Source organism: Leptosomus discolor, chromosome 2 (assembly GCF_034619465.1).
Source record: "Leptosomus discolor isolate bLepDis1 chromosome 2, bLepDis1.hap2, whole genome shotgun sequence".
NCBI lineage: Eukaryota > Metazoa > Chordata > Aves > Leptosomiformes > Leptosomidae > Leptosomus > Leptosomus discolor.
This window is the reverse complement of record NC_141392.1, coordinates 89,064,439-89,087,533: the sequence shown is the minus strand read 5'-3', so window position 1 is coordinate 89,087,533 and position 23,095 is coordinate 89,064,439. Positions and strand designations below refer to the sequence as shown.

The window sequence follows — 23,095 nt, the reverse complement described above, 5'->3', positions numbered from 1 at the left end:
CTTGAATATTCAGCAAAGGACATTATACAAAAAAATGCTGAATAGTAGTTAAAAGGCAATTTGAGAGTGCATGATGACATATCTTCCTCTCCTTTTATAGGTTTTGGCTCACCTCTTGGATATGGTTTTCTACAGTGATGAAAAAGAGAGGGTTATTCCTTTGCTTGTAAATATTATGCACTATGTTGTTCCCTACCTCCGTAATCACAGGTATCTTTACAGTTTATTGAGTTGACTTAGAGATCTACAGCCAGTTGAAATTTAGTGGGTGGCACCTAAGTTGAAAGAGGCATGATAAGCATTAGCTGTCTATCAAACTTTCTATAAAGCAAAAATTCAAAATTGTGTCATGTTGCCTTTTTTGTGTAGTGCTCACAATGCATCCAGCTATCGAGCCTGTGTCCAGTTATTAAGCAGTCTTAGTGGGTATCAGTATACAAGGAGAGCATGGAAAAAGGAAGCATTTGACCTCTTTATGGATTCTAGTTTCTTCCAGATGGATGCTTCGTGTGTTAACCAGTAAGACTTTCTTTTTCCTACTCATATCAATGGCTGTTACAAATTTTGTATATACCATTATACAAGAGTATGTATAATGTGGACCAAAATCTCCTGACAGAAATCTGTTGAGAGAGATAGAGGGATGGTCTGTGTTTTAGAAACTTGCTCACCTAAGGTATATTTCTATGCACAAGTCTACTCTTTTCAATTTCAAGATTATTTAATTTCTATGAGGAAAAAGTGGCTAACGTTTTATAGACTGATTGAATGGTTTGGGTTGGAAGGGACCTTAAAGACCATCTAGTTCCAACCCCCCTGCCATGGGCAGGGACACCTTCCACCAGACCAGGTTGCTCAAAGCCCCATCCGGCCTGGCCTTGAACACTGCCAGGGCGGGGGCAGCCACAGCTTCTCTGGGCAACGCGCTCCAGTGCCTCATCACCCTCACAGTGAAGAACTTAGATTAGAATTCTTACCCTGAATTAAAAGAGCACAAAAAGCTCTGTAAATATTCCTGTAAATTCCTGTTTTTTTCTTGCTTTTCTGAGTTCTGTACAATCTTCCTCTTTTAGTTGGAGAGCTATTATGGATAATTTGATGACACATGACAAAACCACATTCAGAGATTTAATGAGTAAGTATTGATGTAGTAGTGACTTTTCTCCAAAAGAAACATTAAAAAAAGGGAAACAAACATCATGAAGAAAACATTTATTCCAATCTTTTTGATTTTTTTCAATGCTTTTCATGTTTTCTTCAACTACTTGTTTCTGGAGATCCATAAATAAGATAACTGGAAGTGAGACAATTTGAGACCATCCCGGCACACAGTGAATTTTTCCCGTATGGCAAAGTTGATTAAGCAGAGCGGGTGGGGGTGGTTTTTGTTGGGGTTTTTCTTGGTTTGTTTGTGGATTTGGGTTTGGGTTTTTTTAAGATCTAATAGTAACTCTGCTTAAGGAAAAACTGATTCTGCACCTTCCAAGCTTCTGAGCATCTATACCTGCAAATTGTGTTTTAAAAAAAAAAAAAGGCTAAACTCCCTCCCAAAAGCCCCCAAACCCAGGTACTCTTGTCTATACTTGCAAGTTTTCTTTCAACATGTGTTTTAAATCACTGTGGTTAAAGATAGGAATTGCAGACCATGCGTCTTGACATCTACTTTTGAACTGCATTACTGCAGTTACAGTGTTACTTGTGCCTTAAAGTGAAACAGAACAGAGATTTTGAAGTTTGTCTGTGCACTGTGCATTCTGTCTTTCAGCACGAGTGGCTGTGGCTCAGAGCAGTTCACTCAACCTGTTTGCTAACCGAGATGCAGAGCTGGAACAGCGTGCTATGCTCCTGAAGAGACTGGCTTTTGCAATTTTTAGTAGTGAGATAGACCAATACCAGAAATACCTTCCAGACATACAAGGTCAGTAAAAATGTATCACTTGGTGGACTTGCGGACTGTGATGTTGACTGAGGAATATTTGTATGAAAGGGTAACAGCAGGTAAATGTGCACCCTGGGATATCGGTGTGCGGTACCATTTCCATGGCTGAATGCAAAGTTTCTGCAGATTTTGGTTAGAATGGTTTCAGCCCTAAATAAGTACAAACTACACAGTCTTTGTGATTAACAGGTGACTTCTATGCAGATTGTTTCACTGATCTGTCATCTTATATGTTGATGGCAAATGTGTGTTTTGACATGAATATCCGAGAGATAAACACCTGTCAACTAGGTGTAAATGGAAAGGCTGACCTTGAAGAGGTTTTGAATTCTTGACTTCTCTAGCTGTTTTTTCTGCTGTTCTGTTTATCTGTCCTATTTATCACTGAAGAATATCTCTTCCAGTGACCTTTTACATTAAGTGATTGAATGGGAGCTGCTTGCTTTTAATCTAAGATGATGCGAATAGTTACAGCAATAGCTTCTAGATATGTTGTCTTTTAGTGCTACCAAGGTGGACACTTTGGCCTGTTCCTCCATATGAAAAGTAAATTGCATCATCTTTCTTGTTTCATTTGTTCCAGGATTTACTCTTCGAAATTGTGTTGTGTGGGGTTTTTTTTGGTTTTTTTTTTCCCCAGTCAAGTCAGTAGCTGGTTTTACTATGTTCAAGGTAACAGGTGGTTTTACTGGTCTGAACTGCAAAGTGCATGTGTGGGTTGACTGAAAAAATTCTTTGTGTCTGCCTCTGTATACGTTGAATGCTTAGAGGTGGTTATGGTTAAATAAGAGCCTATCGTCCCTGTGTAATATCCCATGTACTATGATGTTGTAGCCTTTTAATAATAATAATAATTATATATCCTAGCTGTTCAGGCTGTTGTTACATTGTTTGGAATCTGTTAACTCCTCTTTTTGTAATGGGTGAAACTCTGCATAAGATGAACAAAACTCCCAGATGCACTATCGCATTTATGTGGGGAACTTTAATCCAAATATGCAACTGCACTGTTTCGAGGTTTCTTGCTGTTCGTTTTTGCTTGATGAAAATCATTATTTTTGTATCTCGACAGAATAAAACTGTAGCAAAGTACTGAAACAGCAATGTGGTAGATAATTAAAAAAAGTAATAATTGAGGGTAAGTGAGGGAAGGAGATGCTAGTTGGAATTATTCTGAACTGAGGAAATCTTCTTGCTTTTTGTTTCAGAAAGGCTGGTAGAAAGTCTCCGTTTGCCACAGGTGCCCACCCTTCATTCCCAAGTGTTCCTGTTTTTCCGAGTATTGCTCTTAAGAATGTCTCCACAGCACCTTACCTCGCTTTGGCCAACCATGATCACTGAACTGGTGAGTTGCAGTTAGCGTTCAAGATTTGGAAGACTGGTGCAAATCTGAGACACAACCTCATTCCTCCTTAACATTTTTAAGAAAATCTCTTCTAGGTATTGTGCGTGTAAATGTACAGTGGACACAAATTGAAAGCTGACATATTTTCATAGTCCTGATGTCTATTTTTTGCAAATAAATAGAACATCTCTTGGCTCATGCTATTTAAGCTGTTCAGATATCTCCTGAATTAAATTTGCATTTGCCCTCATTGCTCTCTACTGACTCTTATATGAGTTTCTGCCTACGTGTGTGTACCCTCTACACCATTTCCAATCCTGCTCTGCTCAGTGTTCCCTGTTTTTACTTTCCTGGTAATTCAGCCTTCTTCCTCCAGCAATGAGGATGAGAAGCCACATAAAGGAGTCAGAATCCAGGTTGTATTGCAGTTGATGGTGATTCAGGTCACGTTGTGGCTGAAATTTTGTAACTAGATTTACACAAGGCTCGACTCAGCTTGCTGCTTTCTTTTGTTTTACTCAGCATAACAAGAAAGGATAAACCTCTGTTTCCAGAGCTGCTACCTGTGGAGTCTCTAGTGTTGGCTGTCTGACACCCGCTTTTGGGTTGCATCTTTGGCGATGGGAGTGGAGGAGTGTGGTTGGTGCATCCTGTGGTCTGTTTAGTCTGTTTAGTCTGTTAGCCAAGGAGTTCCCAAGGGACTGGCTAACACAGATAGCAAATCAGAATCACTGCTGTGATGGTTTTTGTATCTCTAGGCACCTAACCTAGCCCTTAGTTAACCACAGAGCTAAGCAATAGAAGGAGAAAAGCTATATAAAGTATTTTAAAGATCAAGTGCATTGTTTTAGCAATAGGTGCATTTAAGTTTGAGCCTGTCAATAGTATAAATATGAGGAAACCCATTCTACTCAGTGTGGTGCCCTGATTCCTGTGCTGTCCGCAAGCCTTTACACAAGTTACCACAGTCCTGAAACTACGTTCAGTGGACAGGACTGTGTTACTTCTGGGAATTCACACCTGAGCTTAGCTGCTCCGTTACGTCATTTTTATTCCCATTTCCTTTAGGTCCTTTGAGTAGCAGAGGGGATTAGCCTCAGAGCTTTCCTGGACATAAAAGAGCCAGTTTCTTATGGCCTTTGTGCTACTCAGGCTATATGTAAGAGATGAAAGAGCTTTAGAGTGCCAGTGTTTGCTCATAGTTCAGGGGGTTATTTCATCATCCAGGAATGGAAATAAAGCCCCAAACAGTTCCTCTAAGGCTTATTACTCAAGCGTCCCTACAGCATTTTCCTGAGTCACAGTCCATAAAAAATGGTATTAAAATGTGGCATTTGATCTTCAGGTACAAGTGTTTTTACTGATGGAACAGGAGCTCACTGCTGATGAAGACATTTCCAGGTAAACCTATGAACTTGCCGCTTGTTTAATTTTATAACAGTCTCCTGGTACACTGCTGGGCAGTTGAGTCATTCTTTAGAATAATTTATCTTTAGAAAGAATTGTCAAGCTCAAATGAGAAGGACAAGTAAAGGGCAGTTCAATCTGACTGCAGTACCAGGGACGTACCTGTTGAGGACAAAAAAAAAAAAAAAAATAAATATCGCACTGTCAGATTGCTCATAAACCAGTAAGGTAAATTACGCCATACAAGTATATTAGTTCTTACAGTGTCTTCCTGGCTAAAATGACACTGCTTTTGCAATTGAAATATGCATGGCATGACTATTTAGCTTTTCTGTATGACACACTTATTTAGAGTAAGACTGATGCACTTTTTTTTTTTCCTAAATAAAAATGTGGGGTTTTTTTCTATGTTAGAAAGACATAAAGATGATGTAGATAGTTTTTTCTTGTTTCATTGGCCATTTCTATGCCATCTACCTTCTGCACAATATGATCCAGTTTCAGTCAGTGCTGGCAGCAGAGGCAGATTTTTCAAAATAACAGGAGGAGTTATTTGCCCAAGTCTTGTTTTTCCTTTCTTTTCTAGATTCGTTTTGTTCTTTAGAAGAATTTTTCCGTAAAACTAAGTAGTATTGACATGACTGGCAATTGTAAACTTTCTCTTAATTTGGATGTCTGATGGGAATGAGATACAGCATGTTTGTTATATAAACATTTTATCATATATCTATACGTATATAAAAAACATACAGAACTCTACCTGTAGCACAGACTTGCAATATTCTGGCTTCAGGATTAAGCTGGTACATAGAGAGTTGTGTGTTTGCAAAGGCAAGTAAGGAAGATGATGTTCCCATCATGGCAGAAGGCTGTTATGACTCACCTGCATGCTGTAATTTATTTTAGAACTTCTGGCCCATCTGTTGCTGGTCTGGAGACGACGTACACAGGGGGCAATGGTTTCTCCACGTCCTACAACAGCCAGAGGTGGTTGAACCTGTACTTGTCCGCTTGCAAATTTCTGGACTTGGCCCTAGCTTTACCCTCTGAAAACCTGCCTCAGTTTCAGATGTGAGTAGAAGACACTGTCATTTAAGTTTTTGAATGTTTATCGATGCCTCTTGGTAAAATTCTAGTCTATAACAATCTTTGTTTTCCTATTTCCTTTCCTTTCCTGGCCTTCACCCAGGGCAGCCCACAGGTCATTCTCTCCCAGTGTCAGAGTGGCCCCCAAAACAGATGATACTACACACCAAATGAGTTCAAGCTGGTTTGATTTAGCCTGTGGCAAGAGATTCTCCACGCTTGTGAGCTAATCACTAATAGTGATTTATTCAATGTTTTATTTTTAAAGTATTTAATTGCAGTAATGTCCAAGAACTCAAAATACACCCACACATCTCAGTGACTAATGCATTAGATCAGACGACTGTATGTCATCTCAGCATGACTCACTTAAGTTACTCCTGCGTGATCTGTCTGGGAGATGCTGCAAGAAACCTGCTTGTGAAGGGGACCCCGTAGGTTTTTCTTGGTCAGTAGCATTCATGTCTGCAGACTGCTTCCTCGGGGCCTCTGCAGTCCTGTTCTGTTGGAAAAAAATGAATGTAAAACAAGTGGCACTTGCTGAAGACTCTAGAAATGAGAGGCCACCAAGGACAAAAGAATCTCGTCTCTTCCTTTACACTGCACAGTGGTGACCGTGTGAGAGCTGCTGCTCTGGCACGGCTTTGCAGGCATTTGGTCACCTCTGATTATCCTGTTCCTCAAAAGATGCTCATGTGGGCTGGAGGGTGGAAGGACTTGCACACACTGTATCAGTTTGTGCCCTGTAGTATTTATAAATCTAAAGCTAATCTTGAAGGTTCCTTCATTTATTTTATCTTCTGGGGATTTGGCTCATAATTCTTCTTCAGTTCTCCAGGCTGTCCTAATGCCCATTATTAGCCAACCTAGTTTTATTTAGGTCGTTACTGTGCATTTCTGGAAAGGCAATAGTCATGCTGAATCAGAGTCTTTTATGGTGTTCTTGTGGAGGCTCGGATTGAAGCTTTAAGGACAGAAACTTTGATTTCCTTCATAGTTTACAATGCAAGTAGCCAGTCCTTGCAGTGCAGCGAGGTGAGGGCGAGGTCCACTTGGTCTCGTTGGCCTGTGGATATGTAAAATAAATGAGTTTGTTATCAGCGTGCTATACTGAGAATGTTTTGTGTGTTCTAGTAAGCATTGCAAATGTGCACCAAAATGTTTTAAGTAACTGATGTATTTTATAATTGGTACTTGCTTTCAGTTCTCTTGCAGGCAATGAAGATGTGAATAATACTATTTTTAGCTTCTCTGCCCTATCTTGCTCTTGGCTGTAAGAAACTCCGAAGGAAAAAGGCAATGCTGCGTTCTCGGCCATGTTACCTCCTGCTTTTCAGAATGTGCCTTTCCTATTCTTTCTTAGTGAAGACCGATGTTTTTTCCACCCATTTTCTTTGATACTTAACTAGATTTCCTCATCCACTCATACTTTTGGGTCTAGCAGAACAGCATGCATGTTCAGTAAGGATAATGTCTGCTTGTGTTATCTCATGACAGGTATCGCTGGGCTTTTATTCCAGAAGCATCAGATGATTCAGGCTTGGAAGTACGAAGACAGGGTACACATCAGAGGGAATTCAAACCGTATGTGGTGCGTCTAGCAAAACTGCTGCGAAAAAAAGCGAAGGTATGTCATTTTCTTCCAGCTTTGCTTTTAATTGAAAACCTTCATGTACGGTAACTTACAGCACTGGTTTGTTTTGGATTTTTTTTTTTTTTTTTTAACCATGAAGAATGGAAAGGAATTTACCTGGTAGGGGAGGTTCCCGCAGGAGTAATCTCAAGTCAGCATCAGGCAAAAACCATATGTAGGTATAAAAACCAAAAAAAACCCAAAACAAGCAAAAGAACCCCAAACAACCCCAAACCTAAACCAAACCGACCAAACAAAAAACCCACAACAAACCTGATATGGTCAAAAAAAGACTATGGTCAGTGACTTTGGAGTTTCCAGCTAAAAGTATTATTTGTAGTATTTGAGTAAGAAGTAAAATATACTTTGGTGTCCAACATATTTTGACATAAGATCCCTTTCAGATAGCCAGTCATATATGTAGATACTAGTATAACCAAGTACCTTTTGAAGCAGAAAAGCATTTTGTTACTATTAATGGCATTTAAATATTTAGAAAAGTGTCACATTCCTAAAAATGACAGAACCAAGCGTTTTGTGACTGCAGAGCCAGGGTGGGCTGGGTTTCTTCCCTGAAGCAGTTACGTTGAACGGAAGAAGGCAGGGAGCAGTAGAAACAGTTCTGGGGAAATCTTGGCTTCACAGTTTGTAGTGTGGGAGCAGAATTAGGGTTGTCATATGTTGGTGTCAGATACTTTGCTGCTCTGCTGTGAGGCCAGAGCCCCCCTGGCCAGGCACTTCCCTGGGAAAGGTTGCTGGGTGGGCCAGGGAGGCAGGGAGGAAGCTCAAAGCCATATAGGAGAAAGCTTTGAAGTTTGGTTCTTGGGTTTCCTTCCAAATAGATGGCATTGTCAGGGCTGTGACACTGGCAGCTTGCTGCAGCTGCTGCACTTACAGGCTCTAATGAATGTTTTCACTGAGTAAAGAAACCACTGCTGAGATACAAGTGCTGCGTAAAATTTAGGGACAACTTAGCTGCAGACAGATCTGAGCTATTCAGGCATGACTCACAGCTGTAGGGGATAAAACAAGTATCTGAAGCACATCTGCATTCTTCACTTTATTCTTTTTGAACCATGAAGATGAGACTAAATTTCTCGCATGTGTAGAGAAATAACTGACTGCTGATCAGGCGTAGCCTCTAACCCCAATGTTCAGTGTAGCGTGCGATACCTGTTAGAACGTTGTCGCACTCCAGATAATCTCTCTCCATGAATTAGAATTGCATATGATGTATAAAATACACATGCTGGTAAGTACCGCGTGTTGAGATGGATGCCTGAAGTCACAGTTTCCACAGTATGCTCCAAGAATATAGAAAACTTCCTGGAATTTCTGGAACCCCCTAGTCACGGCAGCAGTTGCACACTGTGAACCATAGCTAGGGGTATGATGATGAGATAAACATGAGGTAATGAATATTGACTTCCGGGCCGCTTCTTCTTTGTGCAGAGGAGGATAGCGTTGTGTATAGCTGTGGTGTTTTCTTAGAAAATAACTGTTTCTGAACAAAATGTTCCAGTGCATCTTAATTTCCCTTCAGGGCACTCTGGCTAATGCTCAGATTCCTGTGGCGTGGTGTTGTTCAGGCTCTGTTGTCTGAAGGAAACATGCTTAAAACCTCCTTTGTCACTACTGGCCATAAACAGAAGAGCAAACGGGCAGTGCTGCTGTTGTCTCATAGTGTCTTGGCCGCGCCAGCTCCAGAGTCTGCCATTTCTGGACCATGGACTCGTTGGGGCGGGTGATTTTTCTAGCTGAAGCCCAGCACCCGACCAAGCAACTGCATGGCCTTCATGGCAGAGTATGATTTTGATCTATGAAATGCAGTCTGAAAGTTCTCCTCTTTCCTTCCACAGGACAAACAGGAGGACTTTAAGACGGTGGTTTTGGAGGGAATGGAGATGGCCAAGCATCAGGTGAGGGTGGCCTTTGATGCTTGAGTGGTGAAAAAACAAGCTCGCCATAATATCACTTCAAGGCCCTGGGCAGCATTTAGCTTTCAGTAAGAACTGAGAGAGATCAGTCTCGTTAGAGGCCAAAGTTGAGAGATTTTTGAAGTGAAAGAATCATGATGGCCTTTATTTTTATAGATAACTTAAAAATTTAAGTTGGTTTCCTACATGCAATAGATTACAAAAAGTTAATGTAAGTTCTAAGAAGAATTATGATCACAAATCATTACAAAATTAAACAATAAAATAACTTTTGCCAAACGGCAGGTGTGAAACACGCAAACCCCCCATCGGTCAAATCACCTGTTGTTCTAAGCATCTGAGGAATTAGTGGGGTTTGCTTCGCAGATGCTGCTGTCAGGAAAGGGCTTGGGTGGAGCATATTTCAGTGGTGGGAGAGAGAGCTAGTATTTGCACATGCACCCCGTTTGGGTGGCTGCCATGTAACGCTGACCCTTGCTGCGAGCTGGAGGCCGTCGGTGCTCACCGCTGGGTAATACTAACGTGGTAGAGAACCAGGACTGAAAAGCCTCTCTCCTGTGAATCCAAGGTGAAGTTTGTAGAGGAGACACTTTAAAACCCAGTAGCTTCATTAAAAGTAGGAGGCTTTAACAACTCTTTCTGTGTTGGAATTCAGTCTTCCCTTTGTTCAAGTTCATTACGGGCCTTTCTTTTCTCGAGACTTGTAAAGCTAGAATAGCCTCTCCTGTGACTGGGAGCCAAACCACCAGATGAATATACTAAATACGTCCATATTTAATTTAACCCAGTTGGTTTTTGTGAAACAGATGTCGTGTAGGCTCCTGAATGTTGCTTCCTTTGAATGGCAAAAACCATATTTGCTGAAGCGTAGTCTCCTTGGAGAAAATCTCTTTGCTCGGAGGCTGTGCAGTCAGTAACGCTTGCCTTGCCTTCTGCTCCCACTGCCTTTCCTTCCCCTCACTCTCAGTACCATGCCTGCTCTTCAGGAGCTGTGCTGCCTGCAGGGTCTCAGACCCCTGCCTCGCAGGAGCACTGCCAGGGCAGCGGGAGGGAGGCGCTGGTCCGAGGCGGATCGGGAGGTGGCTCTCCTTGATGTGGCCTTTGTGCTGCTTTTCTCCTTCCTCACAGAGTAAAAACCAGTATTGCTGGAACTCTGCTTCACGGTAGCAGCTCTTCCATACTGGTTTGTCAGTAACTGTCCGAACATGGCGGTGATAGTACCTTATTGCCTAGATTTGGATTATGTTTTTTGACTCAAAGGAAAAAAGGAAATGAGTGAAGAATACCGTATAAGCAGCTGGATGTTAGTGCTCAGCTATTTTAGTATGCAGGTACTTAAGGCAGCCCTAAACAGGGCTACAGCAGGGTACTGAGACTGCCTGTGAGCATCTGGTGTGTGACTGCTGCCTTGGCTGGTGGGGTTCCTGAAATTCTCTCCCTTGAAATTCCGCCTGTGAAGTGGAAGGTGCATAACCAAGGTCTTCTGAGAACACGCCATGAGTGACTGAGCCGTTTTCCTTTGAGGACATCTTCAGGTGTTTGCTCAGAGCCTCTGCGTGTGTTAGTGCTGGTTTTAGTATCAGAAATGCTTTTGCTCTTCCCAAAAACCCCAAACTCCAGCTTCAAAGTGAAAATACTTTGTTTTTATTTTAACTTCCTCTGGGGCTCATTGTCACCAATGCTGGCCGTAGGGCAAAGCGCGAGCGTTCCCAGAGACCAGCCCGCTGTGGGAAGCAGCTGAGGCCGCACGCGGCTTACCCGGCTGGGCCGCACCGGGGCGGCTCTGCTGGGTGCCGCCTTGCTCTGGGGCAGCCTGCGTGGAGGCGGTGGGCTCCAGCGCCCACCGCAGCTTTCTTGCTGGCGTCAGCCGACCGGCTGCCAGCCTCTACGGTGGGGAGGGGAGGAGAGGCAGGAGGTCGGCCTCGAAAGCTGCACTCCAGCATGTGTGTATTTTGTGGGTAGGATAAGTATTTGTGGAACGTGGAAAAATAATGTCATTGGGTATTAGGCTTATTTTTACCTGTACTTTTTCTGTTTTGTCCTGTGTTATTTCCCATTTCTCTGTATTCACAGAAAAACCCAGAGGAGGACAGCTCAGGGAAACCACTAAGTTGGGAACCGGGTCACTTGCTTTTAACCATCTACACTGTTCGCAGCATTGAGCAGCTTTTGCCTTTCTTCAATGTGCTCAGCCAAGTTTTTAACAGCAAAGTCACAAGCAGATGCGTTGGACACTCAGGGAGCCCTGTCCTTTACCCCAACTGTTTTCCGAGTAAGGACATAAAAATGGAGAACCTCAAGACCTTCTCCAGCAAAGCACGACAAAAGATAGAAGAAATGGTTGAGAAGGATTTTCTTGAAGGTGTCATAAAAACATGAACCAAACTGGTACTACACAGCATATATGTAGTGTAACTATTTAAATGAGACACTGTACCTTTCCCAGTTGTATAGTATTCTTTTCTTACTTTGTATGTAATGAAATACTTAATGTTGTATTTAAGTTAAATATTTGTAAATAAGAGAAAAGTTCTGGATGTGGCCTGAATCAAGTTTAAATATTGGTGGCTCATATTGATTATGGTGCCTACTATTTACAGTACATGTTTTGTTGTCTTGAGTTCTGTCTTTAAAAAAAAATCCTAAAAAAAAATACAAGGTGCACATTTTTTCAATTTGCTTCCAGTTTATTTTTGTCCTTTTTTTTGATTGATTGATTAGAACTTGTGCTTATGGAGCCATCTGGAAAATGCCATTAAGCCAGGAGTTAATACAGGACTACAATGAAAGTCTGTCAGAGGTCGATGCCCTGAACAGAACTAGGCCAAGGAGGTCACCTGTGCTTTTACAACATTACATCCCTTCACGCTGTGGGGAAGTAGTAAGTGCCACAGAAGACATGACACACAAGTAAGACCACAGAAGTCTCTGTCCCTTCCCTCTTAAAAGTGATCATAAATACTATTACTGCAAATTGCTTTCTGTCTAATGATGATGATATTGTAGTAATCCGTTATTATTTGCAAATGCTCTCTTCCATGATACTGTTTCCACCTTGAACCGAGGTGAAGTGAAGCTCAAGACCAGCCTCTGCCATACACTGTTTGCCCACAGCCGATTCGGTCGCTGTGGGAAGGTGGGGGTGAGGCTTCCGCAGCAGCCTGCTGGGCTGCAGCTACTGCGAGCCAGGTCACAACACAGGTGGAGTCACAGGCAGCTGCCACAAGTGCCCTCAGGCTGTGGGAGCTGGGCTATGGCAGCGGTGACAGGAACCGATGAAATGAGCTGGGTGGGGGGCAGAATTCCTTCTGGGCATGAGCAGGCCACTGCCTGTCCAGAAGTGAGTCAGCATGAAGTCAGACTTGGTGAGGGAACTTTCAGCAGCAAGAGCATCTCACTAAGAGGTAAGTTGCTAACAGAGGTCAAGAGTAAGCAGGCTAATGTTCCCCTCAGTTTAATCTGGTTAATCCTCGCTGCTCTCAGGGGGGCTGGGTATGTCCACGCTAGCAAATGATAAAGAAAGTCATATTAAAAAACCAAGTCAAGTTCTGAACTTCCACTGCAGTTGTACGGTCCGTTAGACAGGCTGGGGCGGTGCTCCTTTCCCACCAGCGAGGTGGTAAACGGCCAGGCTTACTTCATGGGCGAGGGCATCCGCGTTCTCCTGGGGAGGGTTTTAAAAGTGAGTTACTCTGGAGTCAGCACGAGAAGGGTCAAGCAACCATGCGAGATGTTTCCCTGCAACTGCTGTGTTCCCCTACTGCTCTGGCAGCCCAAGGTATCTTCTGCCGCTGCGCTCATGCTGGCAGGAGGAAGCGAGCAGGGGAAGGGGGAAGAGCAGGACCACGGCTTGTGTGTCAGCTCTTAAGTTCACAGGTGGACTAATTCTTAACAGCAGCCACCATTTTTTTTTTATTTATTCTATTTTGCCTCTTAGGAAATCATGCAGATACAAGCTGCTTGGGTAACCACCTTCTTAACCTAGAGTTCTCAGAAGGCTGATTTTCTTTTCAAAATCATCTAGTGTCAAATCTGCCTTTATAAACATCTAACTTTTAAAGATAAACATGGAGAACATTAAACATCACTTTTATAAATAGAAGCCAAAGACACTTTTTGTGTTCACTAAGGATTTTTTCCCAAACTTAGCACCTGTTAAGTGTGATTAAATGATAATTCAGTAAACATACTTCTCCCTCCATCGCCCAATGCTAAGCAGAAGATTGTTTAATATAAGCAAATGCAGTTCACGCACAAGTTGTCTAAGCTCTGACCTGCGTGTCTGCTTCAGCGTATATTCTAACGACATCTTCTGTTCCGGATGGACGGACGAAGGCTCGTGCCAATTTGTACTTCTTCACCAGCGCATCAATTTTCTCCTGCAGTCCCGGAGGTGTAACCGTGCGCCTTTCTGCATCCGTGGTGTCAATGACTCGCCTGTCTGCAACCTGCAGCATCGGAAACAGCAGATTTATTTGTGTGCTGGAGCTGTGTGATGTGAGCAGAATGAAAGAGGACATGGGAACTTTGGGGTTTAGGGTGTTGCGCTGCCTGAAGAAGGCTCGGTGTGGGAGTTCCCTGCTTAACTCAAATGCTCTGGGATCCCTGCTCAGCACATGTTAACCGAGGCCTGAGAGGAGTCAGCTGCCTGGTTTGGAAGAAGGGTCAGTTCTGAACACGCCTTCTTGGTCAGCCTCAGAACTGAAGCCGTAGCTTCTCCTGGTACCTTAGAAAGCTTAAACTCTTTCCTCTGGCTTATTCAGAGCCCAGAGCTCCCTCACTGTGTCTAACAGAATGCTGCCAGGTGGGAGCCTGTTCTGCTCAAGCTCTTCGTCTGAATATTGGAGAAGACAGAGAAGTAAGAGCTGGACTATTCAAGTTATACAAAGCAACACAGCAAGAGAAATCCACCTGCCCAGAATGATTTTTCTAATTTGAAAGTTAAGAAAGAAATCCTAAGTTAAAATTTGAACAGTTTTGGTCAGGTTTTTCCATTTAACATAGTCGGCTATTATGTCACCATTTGTATAAATCATATTTTTATTTTAGCCTAAGGGAAATTCTGTCCTTTCTCTTAATAGCTGGGTTGGCCTACTTCTGCCCTTCAGTGGGCTGTTTGTTTGAGCTCTAAAATAAAGCTTACCTAAATACACGCAGGCAGGAGACGCTCACAGCAGGGCCCCAGGAGCCTGCTGTAGCCCGAGGCAGCGTGGGGTGCAACTCACCTGAACTTTGAGCAGCCGATTCGGGAGGTCAGTGTAGAGGGCATCCCACTGCTGCGCCGTCAGGCCCTTCAAAGCCAGGACTGCTTCAATCACCAGCATGTCTGAGATGGCGTCACCCACTGTCTGTTAATGGGAAGGGAAGAAATGCTGGAGTGGTCAACAGTGACGAAACGAAGGTAGGACTTGATCAGTAAGCTCCCTGGTGGAGAGGAGATGTGCAGCCAGGCTGACCTGCCTCAGCCCGGGTAGGTGAGGTCAGTCGGTTTGTCTGTCTTGGGGGGTATGGTGGTGTTTTGGTTTTTCCTCCTGACCACGCTGGCGCGGCGGTAAGAGCAGCAGCACACTTGTACGGCTCTGCCAAGGGCAAGGGCTAGTTCTCGCCGCTCCGAAGGAGGGCTGGCACGTCGCCTTTGTTCTGGGGTCAGGGTGCTAAAAAGCTGGTGTGTGCAGCATGACTTGGCACTACCCCAGAGGAGCACATCTGTGCTGAGCCGGGGAGTCCCGGGCCTGTGTGGACATGGGCACCGGACTCCCCCCCACCCCCATCCTCCCGTACCGCATAAGGTGGCAAAAAACACCAGCTGAAAGGTTAGTGGCTGCGGCATCATGAAGAAGTCACAGCCTGTCACTAGATTCCCACGCTGTCCCGCTCCCGCTTTGGGTCCCGACGCCCGAAGACTGCACCAGATGAAAGCGCTCTGCATCCACTCGTGAGAAAGCCCGACACCTTTGTGAAGGGGGCTGCTCCTGCCCTTTTCTTCTTGGCCCCCTCCGTCACGGCACCCTACTTCCTGCTCCAGCAGTCCCTGGCAGTACTCACAAACAGGGTGAGCCCCATGATGTCAACACAGGGATTTGTTTCTCTCAGTTTTTACCTGATTAATCAAGTCAATCATGTTTTCGAGCACCTTCGCTGCTTCTCTTTTTCCATCATCTTTCTCCTCTTTTGCCAGTTGTCTTATTTTAGTTTCAGCAGCTTTACTAAATAATACCTAGAATAAAAAGATGAGAGCTTGTCAAGATCGGCCCACATCATGAACTAGGACACGTGCAGCAATGAGGAAAAAACTTTTACCCTTTAAGCCCACATACCCATCATCAATATTTGCTACCACGAATTCCCATCCCCACATAAAACCTCTAGATGAGTGGGTGGCAATGCAATGATAAGGACAGAAGGGGGAAACAAGTCTGTTCTCAAACAAGGAAAGTGAAAAGACCGGCTTCTCCAGCTAACCCAACTGACCTCTTGTAGCTATTAGCTGATCTTGCGCATTACATACTCATACTTACTGTACCGTGTCCATTTGCCTCAAAATAAACACCAACATCAAACTCCTGGGCCTTGTGATGCAAGTGTTTCACTCCTGTTTTGACACAGTGCACAGGTACCTGCAGCCCAAGGATACACAGAGAAGGAGAACAGTGTTACAGACCCTCCGCAGCAGGCGGGAACTGCAGGTGAAGTGCCAGGAACCCAGCACCCACTGGGCAGACTGTTACAAACTAACCTGTGTTTCACAACCACTGATTCCCCAGAGCTAAAACTATCCACTATTTCTGCAGACCCAGTTAAAAGGATGATTTCATTTATTCAAGTGGAAATAGAGGCTGATTTTTTTTTTAATATATAAATAAACAAAATCCAAACCAAGAAAAACCCAATTCATTTTATAGTTTCAGGGAACATATCAGATTTCTATGCAAACCGTAGCTCAATTTCCATAGAGAAAAACATTCAGCCTGTTGCAGAAAATGAAACCACCAGTGTCAAAGTATCATGGAGCCTTTACTGATTCACTTCGTTGCAAAGCCATGAAGTCCTCAGCTTGTTCCAGAAGTAACAAGGGATTTTGTTTAGCTTTTGCCAGTTTTTGTTAAACTAGTAAAAGCCAACTAGAACTTTTTCAGATTTGCTCTCTTGAATCTCCTTTGCCACGAACAATTTAGTCACTACCACAGGCTTGAAAGAGTCATTTGTTTTAGTCTAGTTTAAGTCCTCCTAGCAATCATATTACAGTAGCATTAAAAGCAAACAATTTGGAAGCAAACAACATTTGCAGAAAACTACCAGAAAAAAAAAAACAAGAATACCTTCAGTGTTTCCTCCAGGTAGCGTGTCGAACTTCCATTGGCATAAGCTGTTTGTACCACGGCCATCTTTAAGGTGTGTCCCACCTGAGCAAACCAAGAAGCAAAAAGTGCTTTACTGCCCGGCAGGCACATCGCTGGGTGAGCGGCTACAAATGGAAGGACAACCAGAATTACTAAACACACGTTCTCCTACGGACACCTGAAACTCCTGGGCATCAGAGGAAGGCACCAGCTTTATGTTCCATATGTTTAACGTAGCAGTTGTGTTCAGGTCTTTGTATGTCACATACGTTGTGGCTGGCCTGAAGCAGCTCTCCGAGCTCAGGCTTTCCAGGCACCCATTTCAGCCTCAGCAGGCTGGGTGCGCTGCCCAGACCCGGGGCTTTACATGAGGCCGTACACACAAGCAGTGAAGGCAAAGCGCCCAGTGGAAAGCACGCAAAGGCTGGTGGCCAGCACACGCTCTCCTCGCTGGCCACAGCGCAAGAAATGAGCTGGTCTCTAAGAAAACAAACCCAGGATACCTTGTCTCTGTGGAGTATCACAGACACCAGAGGACTTTGGAAAAGGAAAAGCTTTTTCTCTCTCTCCCCTGCGCGGGGAGGATGCTGTGTGGCAGATGGTGGGTCTGGAACAAAGACATACAAACCCCTTGACTGCCACAACCACGTTCTCATGCAAATGGACTGCCCAGCCTTCAGAAAGCTTCACAGAAGTGCTGAGGGAAGGACTGAACCCAAAATTAATGAAAAATTAACGGAAGATACTGAAACAAAGAGTGGAGTTACCAGTCCTTTGTACGCTGAAACTGGAAAAGTTCTCTCCACTAAGAAAAGGTTCCAGGTTAAAACATTGGTGCTTGGATTTTTATTTGGAGCGTGGTAGTCACACCCTTGTAAACCCAACATTTTGGCCATACCAGTGAGGCACAGGACAGACCTCTTTTTAAACCGGGTTCACTTTAAGTAGATGTAGAGAGACTGCATACCTTCAAACTAACACAGCTCCCTTAGGCTATTTTACACTTTACAAATTAAAGTGTCCGCATTCATTTCACGTGTTGGAGTTACCTTGGTGAGAAGCTCTTTAAGGAAGACACTAATCAAAGTTGCTATTTTATCTCCATCGATTAGGTGAAAATGGCCAGTTGCGTCCTTATAGTAATAAACAATTCTATCTGCATCGCCATCAAATGAGCAGCATCTCTCATTGGGCTTCATGTCCAGCCCTGAGGCACACAGGGTTACAAAGAGACAGAAAAAGATACAAAATGTTTCAATTACTCCGCAAGGAAATGAGCTCTGCGAGGACACACAAACAAAACCAGGGCTCTGAACAAACGCTGCTTTGACTAAGAGACTTGCAACAGGGAAGCTGTATGGAATGGTGACTGAAAAGTGCATACTCAGATCCAAAATATAACCACTAATATAAATGCAGGTTCATTATGCTACACCTTCTCCCCAGATGTCCATGAAAATCAGTCCCAGAACTACTCTGTGTAGTCATACCTCTAAATTTTGGAAATCAGCGCAGAACTTCAGTTACGGCACAAGGTTAAAAACCTTGCACAGAGGAACACCCGCCCCTTTCCCCACCCACCCATCACCCCACAGCACACCCGAGCCGCTCGATCGCAGAGGGAGGCGACTTGAGGCGACTTGCCATCCCCCGCTGCGCAGCGAAGCAAGCCAGCGTTGGCAGAGGGACACCCGTTGGCAGAGGGACACCCGGGGGGCCTGCCTCACACCCGGGCAGGAGCCCGAAGCAGCGAGTGGCCGCTGGCTGACCTCGGGCGGGCCCGGAGCGCTCGCCCAGCCCTCCCTGACCGTACTGCTTGGGGTGAGGAAGGCTCCAGAGCCACGTCACCTGCATTTCCTGGCACATGGCCGATCCACTGCGCGCTCTTGGTATAACACTACAACGTACTTCACCCTCCAAGACACACGGGAATGAACTGTTTACCCCTTGCATCAAAAATGCTTTTCTTCAGGAAATATTTCAGGCCTGACTAATTTCACTCCATTCCCACTTGACAGACCCGCACCTCCCCTTTGCTTCCTTTCACACAGGAGACCCTTTCCTCACGCAAGCCAAGCGCGCACTCCCGTGCCGGCAGAGCCATGGCTGAAGCGCAGTTACAACAGGAGGTGGCACGTAAATCCTACCATGGAAAAAACAGCCCCGCTCCAAAGCCACCGTCACCAAGATTCCTCAGAGCTGTACAGAAAACACACAAGCAGGTCTGCTGGCTATAAACCGCCTCACGTTTAGTTTGCTTGATATTCATATTTAAACAACAATGTATCTAATGCATAAGGAGCACCTGCCTCAAAAACTTTCCAGGCTTAAAGCCAACAGAGAAATAGCCAGGAAACAGTCACCTCCTGACACAGGAATGCCACATAAAAAAATGACCTGCTCTTTTATAAGGTATATCTTGCTTTTCTTTAAGATGCCAGCCACATTAACCTCAGAGGCCACTTCTTAGAAACTGCAGGAGGCCATTTCCTAGGCTGATTTCAGAGGCACTAGCTCCAAAGGACACGTGGCACCCTGTAACCCCTTCTTGGGAAAGAGCATTTTAGTGCACAAGCAGACAGGAAAACTGACCCGCGCAGTGCCCTCTGAAGGCACCTCGTCCTTCAGAGCTCAGGAAACTATACCCCAAAACTTGCCTGTTTCTTCACGTGCATGCCTACAGTGACACAGGACAATACATCCCGCTGCCATTGAGGTCCTCGAGCTAAAGCATGAGGTAATGGCAACTGCAACATTTAACGGGTTGAGGCTCCCTATGACTTCAAAGACGAAGCTGTTACCGCTTAACGCTTCACAGAAATCAGATCATTTATTTCAGTGAATGATCAGGAAACCACATTTTCTCTTCAGAGCACATCCCTGCATGGAAATGACCAAGGAGTCTCCCCTCAGTCCCAGTTCAAGCTGGGATCCAGATGTGACACGCAAGCATCCACCCCTGGCAGGGACTGCTGCTGCGCTGCTCCCCTTTCCACGTTTCCCCAGCAGGCAAGCAGCATGGCAAGGGGGAAACGACACCGTACCTTGCTGTTCAGATTTGGTCAGCAGTTGCAGTGAGGGTGCAGCTGTCAAATGGAGCACCCAGTTCAGCCTCAAATAACCTAACATCCAAACCAGCCTGCTCCCCCAGTTCAGGGATTTATGCACTTTGCACCCTCACGGGTTTATGTCAATCAGTCCGCCTGCTGGCACGATGCTGTTAATTATCCCAGCTCTTCCTCGGGAACCCAGAAAAGTGTCTGCAACCCCAGCCCACAATGCAAGTGTTTCCTGATAACACAAAGGGCAGTATAACAGTAAGCCAGTCCTGACTGATCTTTGGACTCCACCAGCTTAATATTCAGACCGGACTGTCAAACGTGTTTCAGCCAGTTGGAGACACACGGCACTGCTCTGAACAATTTAGCCTAACATGAACCAGGGATGTGCCCAACCCCGCCGTACAGTTCCCTCTTTCCATTGCGCAAGCAGAACGATTCATGCAGTCACTTAGCAGGAAACAGGGAGCTCAGCTTATCTGAAGATGATAGGCCATTACTAGACCCTGCGCTTTCAGATCTGCAGAGGAGGCAGGAGGATATAAAATCACTGACTACGTACCTCTAGGTGGTTTCTGGTGAACTTTCACAAAATCTGCACCACATAAGTGATTGAGTTTCTCCTTGGTTCCATCATTATATAGGTGAATTAAAACCTCCTTTGGAAAGTAGGGCTCCATTTCTGATAGTTTGAGGGCTCCTATTCCATTGGCACAGTCAATCTTCAGGTGCCTCTGACTCTCTCCAGGGCTGGGAGACTTAGTACAAGGGAAGAAGGGGCAAAGTGAACTCATACCCTAGTGAAACCATGCCAAGAGGGATGCTGAATTCAAAACTTCAGACCCAAACAGGCTAACAAATAGAAGATACTCATCTTGTATATTCACATGAAGAAGACAACACCCAGTACTCACCTGTTTTATCAGTTCTGTAAAAGCTTTGGATATTTTTTTGTAATAACCTTCCAGCGTTGCTTCCCCATACTGCCCTTGGGTGTTTCGACAGCAGACCATGTAATGTAGCTGTGGCGTTGTCACCAGACCATAATCTAACATAAAATGAAAGGCACAACATTCAGAAATAGAATACTAAATTAATTCCTCCTTAAAAGCTGTGAAGTATTCGCTATTCTACAATAAACAGACAAGTACAGTGCAGGAAACACATATGAAAGTTTCCAAGTTCTGTTATGAAAAGATGAACACCACCCTTGCATTAAAGCCAGGCAACTGCCCTGAAAGAAGATCGTCACAAGCAAAAATGGAAATGGCGTCTGGGCTGCTGCTTTAGGTGTACATAACAGAGTCACGTTTACATAAAAACCTGAAATCAAAGTAGAATTGCAAAAGTTTAACGTACCGTGGTACTGACCACCCAGGACGGAGATACCATCTATTACTGACTGTGAAAGTTTCTCGCTGCTTGGCCTGGAAACAGCAAATACAACTGATAAATGTCTTCTGCAAAGGTTCTGTACGGACTTGGGAAGGAAGCACGTGTGGAAGACGACTCTACAAGCTTCCTGCCAGTAGGCTTGGATTCGATACGAAAAAATCCATACCTTTTTCTATTGTAGGTGCCTCCCAATAAAGAAGTTGGAAAGCCACCACCCCAGAGAATTGCAAAGACAAGTAAACTGCTGAACACACGTGGATGTCACACAGTACCCACAAAAAAAAACCCCAAAAAACCAAACCAAACCCACAATAAAGCTTCCTGCTCAGAAACAGTGCTAGAAGTTCTCCTAACTATCAGGGAAGCTAATAAAGGAACAGCACTGGAAAACTTCTGTTTATTGCTTTAATCATGAATTAACAGGTAGCAGACTAGGCACGAAAAAAAAAGCATAATTTGGCTGCAGAGGGCTAAAGATCCAAATGCAGCCATGAACAAAACGTTGGTGCTTCCATAAAAGCAGCACGCATCTACGGCACTTTGTCATTACCTGGTGTCTCTACCAAGAAAAACTGAAGCATCTTTGTGCTGGTTCACTGCTGCTTTTTGGCAGATCTCAGCTATTATGTTCTGTAATTCCTGATCCTCTGCATTCGCTAGTTGCGTGGCATACTCTTCCCAGGAAGGGTGCAGCATTTCTCCAAGAGGATCAACCAGCTTTACGCCGTTATCTTCCTTAGAAGAAAAAAGAACAAACGATAGTAAGCCTAAAAGTGGGAAACTTCATAAGATCTCTTTGAAGACAGACGACCCATGGTTCAATCACATTGCTTCTTTAAACACAGAGTACTTCTGGGAAGACATAGCTTAGATGTTCATTCAAACCTCCAACAAGCCCAAAAAAGTAATGCAAGCAGCATATTAATTAACAGACTTTTTCTTTGGTATGAAACTCATTTGACATTAAAATGACAGAAGGGGAGATTCCAATAACCTGGAATTCTCCAGAGCAGCAGAAGTCTAAACGCCTGGTTTGTAATTGCTGCATCTCTTTATTTTTAAAACCTGCAGATTTTGCTCAAAGGTTCATCTCTTCTCAAGGGTACTCCTAGCTTGCCAACGTTACAAATTTCCTACACTACAGCATTTCCACGAGAGAAAACAATGCTTGTGCATACAGGGAAAAGTAACGTCAGACACGCTGGAGATCCCACTACAGGGAGCAGGCCCAACAAACACACGCTTCAAGCAGGTCCAACTGCCTGCAGGATCTGGTGTCTTGGTAGCATGACAAGCTTTGATTCCACCTGACTGATGACATCTGCTTCTTTTTAAAGAAAAGGTTGTTCTTACTTCAGGATTGTGCGATGCTGTAACCATGATGCCAATAGTAGATACCATGGCTTTGGACCTGAGAACTGCCAGCAAGCCCATGCGGAACATGACGTGATCAAGCTGCTCGGCCTTGGTGCGAAATCCAGCGGTGCCATACTGAAGAGTAAGTCCAGCAGGTTTAGGATGTAATGCTGAGTATTTTTTAAGGGCTTCAGAATCCATTGCTAGAGAAGGAAGTAACGCAGATGAAAGTGAGAGAAGTCATTATAATTAAGTTTCACATTTTGCACTTTATTTAATTTTGAAGCCCACAGATGTCTTAAACCCCTTGGTGGGACTGCGAGGGGGACCACTACCAGGGCAATCCATGAAGGAGCCTCTGCATTCCCAGTCCAGCACTAGATAAACAGAGCTCGACCAAATTTCACCAGGTCACGAAGAAACGACACGATTCAGATGAGGAGCGGCACAATTCTCAACCGGTTGGGTGCAGGTGTCCTAACAAAGTCACTGCAAAGGGCTGCCCATTCCTCTGTGTAACACCAGCCACTCGGTGCACTCGGCCACGACTCCATACATTAACTCTCGAGTTCAAAAGCAGCCCGTCCTCTCTCTCCCA

The 23,095-nt window shown here is 44.4% G+C and overlaps 2 protein-coding genes across 8 annotated transcripts in view; one reads left to right on the top strand and one right to left on the bottom strand.

The window, feature by feature from the left end:
• DOP1A (DOP1 leucine zipper like protein A) overlaps positions 1-12,022 on the top strand; it is a 53,885-nt gene extending 41,863 nt beyond the window's left edge. For 4 of the 7 annotated variants that reach the window (XM_086482480.1, XM_086482479.1, XM_009961461.2 and 1 more), the window contains 9 exons: positions 101-210; positions 370-519; positions 1,074-1,135; positions 1,766-1,918; positions 3,148-3,284; positions 4,630-4,685; positions 5,598-5,762; positions 7,275-7,404; positions 11,421-12,022. In XM_086482480.1, the coding sequence (XP_086338606.1) occupies positions 101-210; positions 370-519; positions 1,074-1,135; positions 1,766-1,918; positions 3,148-3,284; positions 4,630-4,685; positions 5,598-5,762; positions 7,275-7,404; positions 11,421-11,726 (1,269 nt within the window). In that variant the 3' untranslated portion in view covers positions 11,727-12,022. Of the gene's footprint in view, positions 1-100; positions 211-369; positions 520-1,073; positions 1,136-1,765; positions 1,919-3,147; positions 3,285-4,629; positions 4,686-5,597; positions 5,763-7,274; positions 7,405-9,269; positions 9,330-11,420 lie in introns of all 7 variants that reach the window. The other 3 variants (XM_009961460.2, XM_086482477.1, XM_086482478.1) reach the window with 1 other exon arrangement.
• A 743-nt stretch (positions 12,023-12,765) lies between these two features.
• On the bottom strand, positions 12,766-22,698 carry PGM3 (phosphoglucomutase 3). Its single transcript, XM_086461436.1, has 12 exons — positions 22,495-22,698; positions 21,692-21,876; positions 21,106-21,173; positions 20,661-20,794; positions 20,309-20,504; positions 17,737-17,894; positions 16,667-16,750; positions 15,866-15,964; positions 15,448-15,564; positions 14,573-14,695; positions 13,622-13,795; positions 12,766-13,011 (listed from the first exon to the last, which is right to left on the bottom strand). The coding sequence occupies exons 1-12, from the start codon at positions 22,696-22,698 to the stop codon at positions 12,925-12,927; spliced, it is 1,629 nt and encodes a 542-aa protein (XP_086317562.1). The 3' UTR covers positions 12,766-12,924.
• Positions 22,699-23,095: the final 397 nt, after the last annotated feature.

Bases quoted from the DNA above. Each gene is read 5' to 3' on its own strand.
- PGM3 (XM_086461436.1), bottom strand. From the start codon at position 22,698: ATGGATTCTGAAGCCCTTAAAAAATACTCAGCATTACATCCTAAACCT. The intron at 20,505-20,660 runs GTGAGTACTGGG...CCTTGTACTAAG, and splicing joins TTACAGAACTGATAAAACAG to TCTCCCAGCCCTGGAGAGAG. The intron at 16,751-17,736 runs GTAACTCCAACA...TGGTTTGCTCAG, and splicing joins TTAAAGAGCTTCTCACCAAG to GTGGGACACACCTTAAAGAT.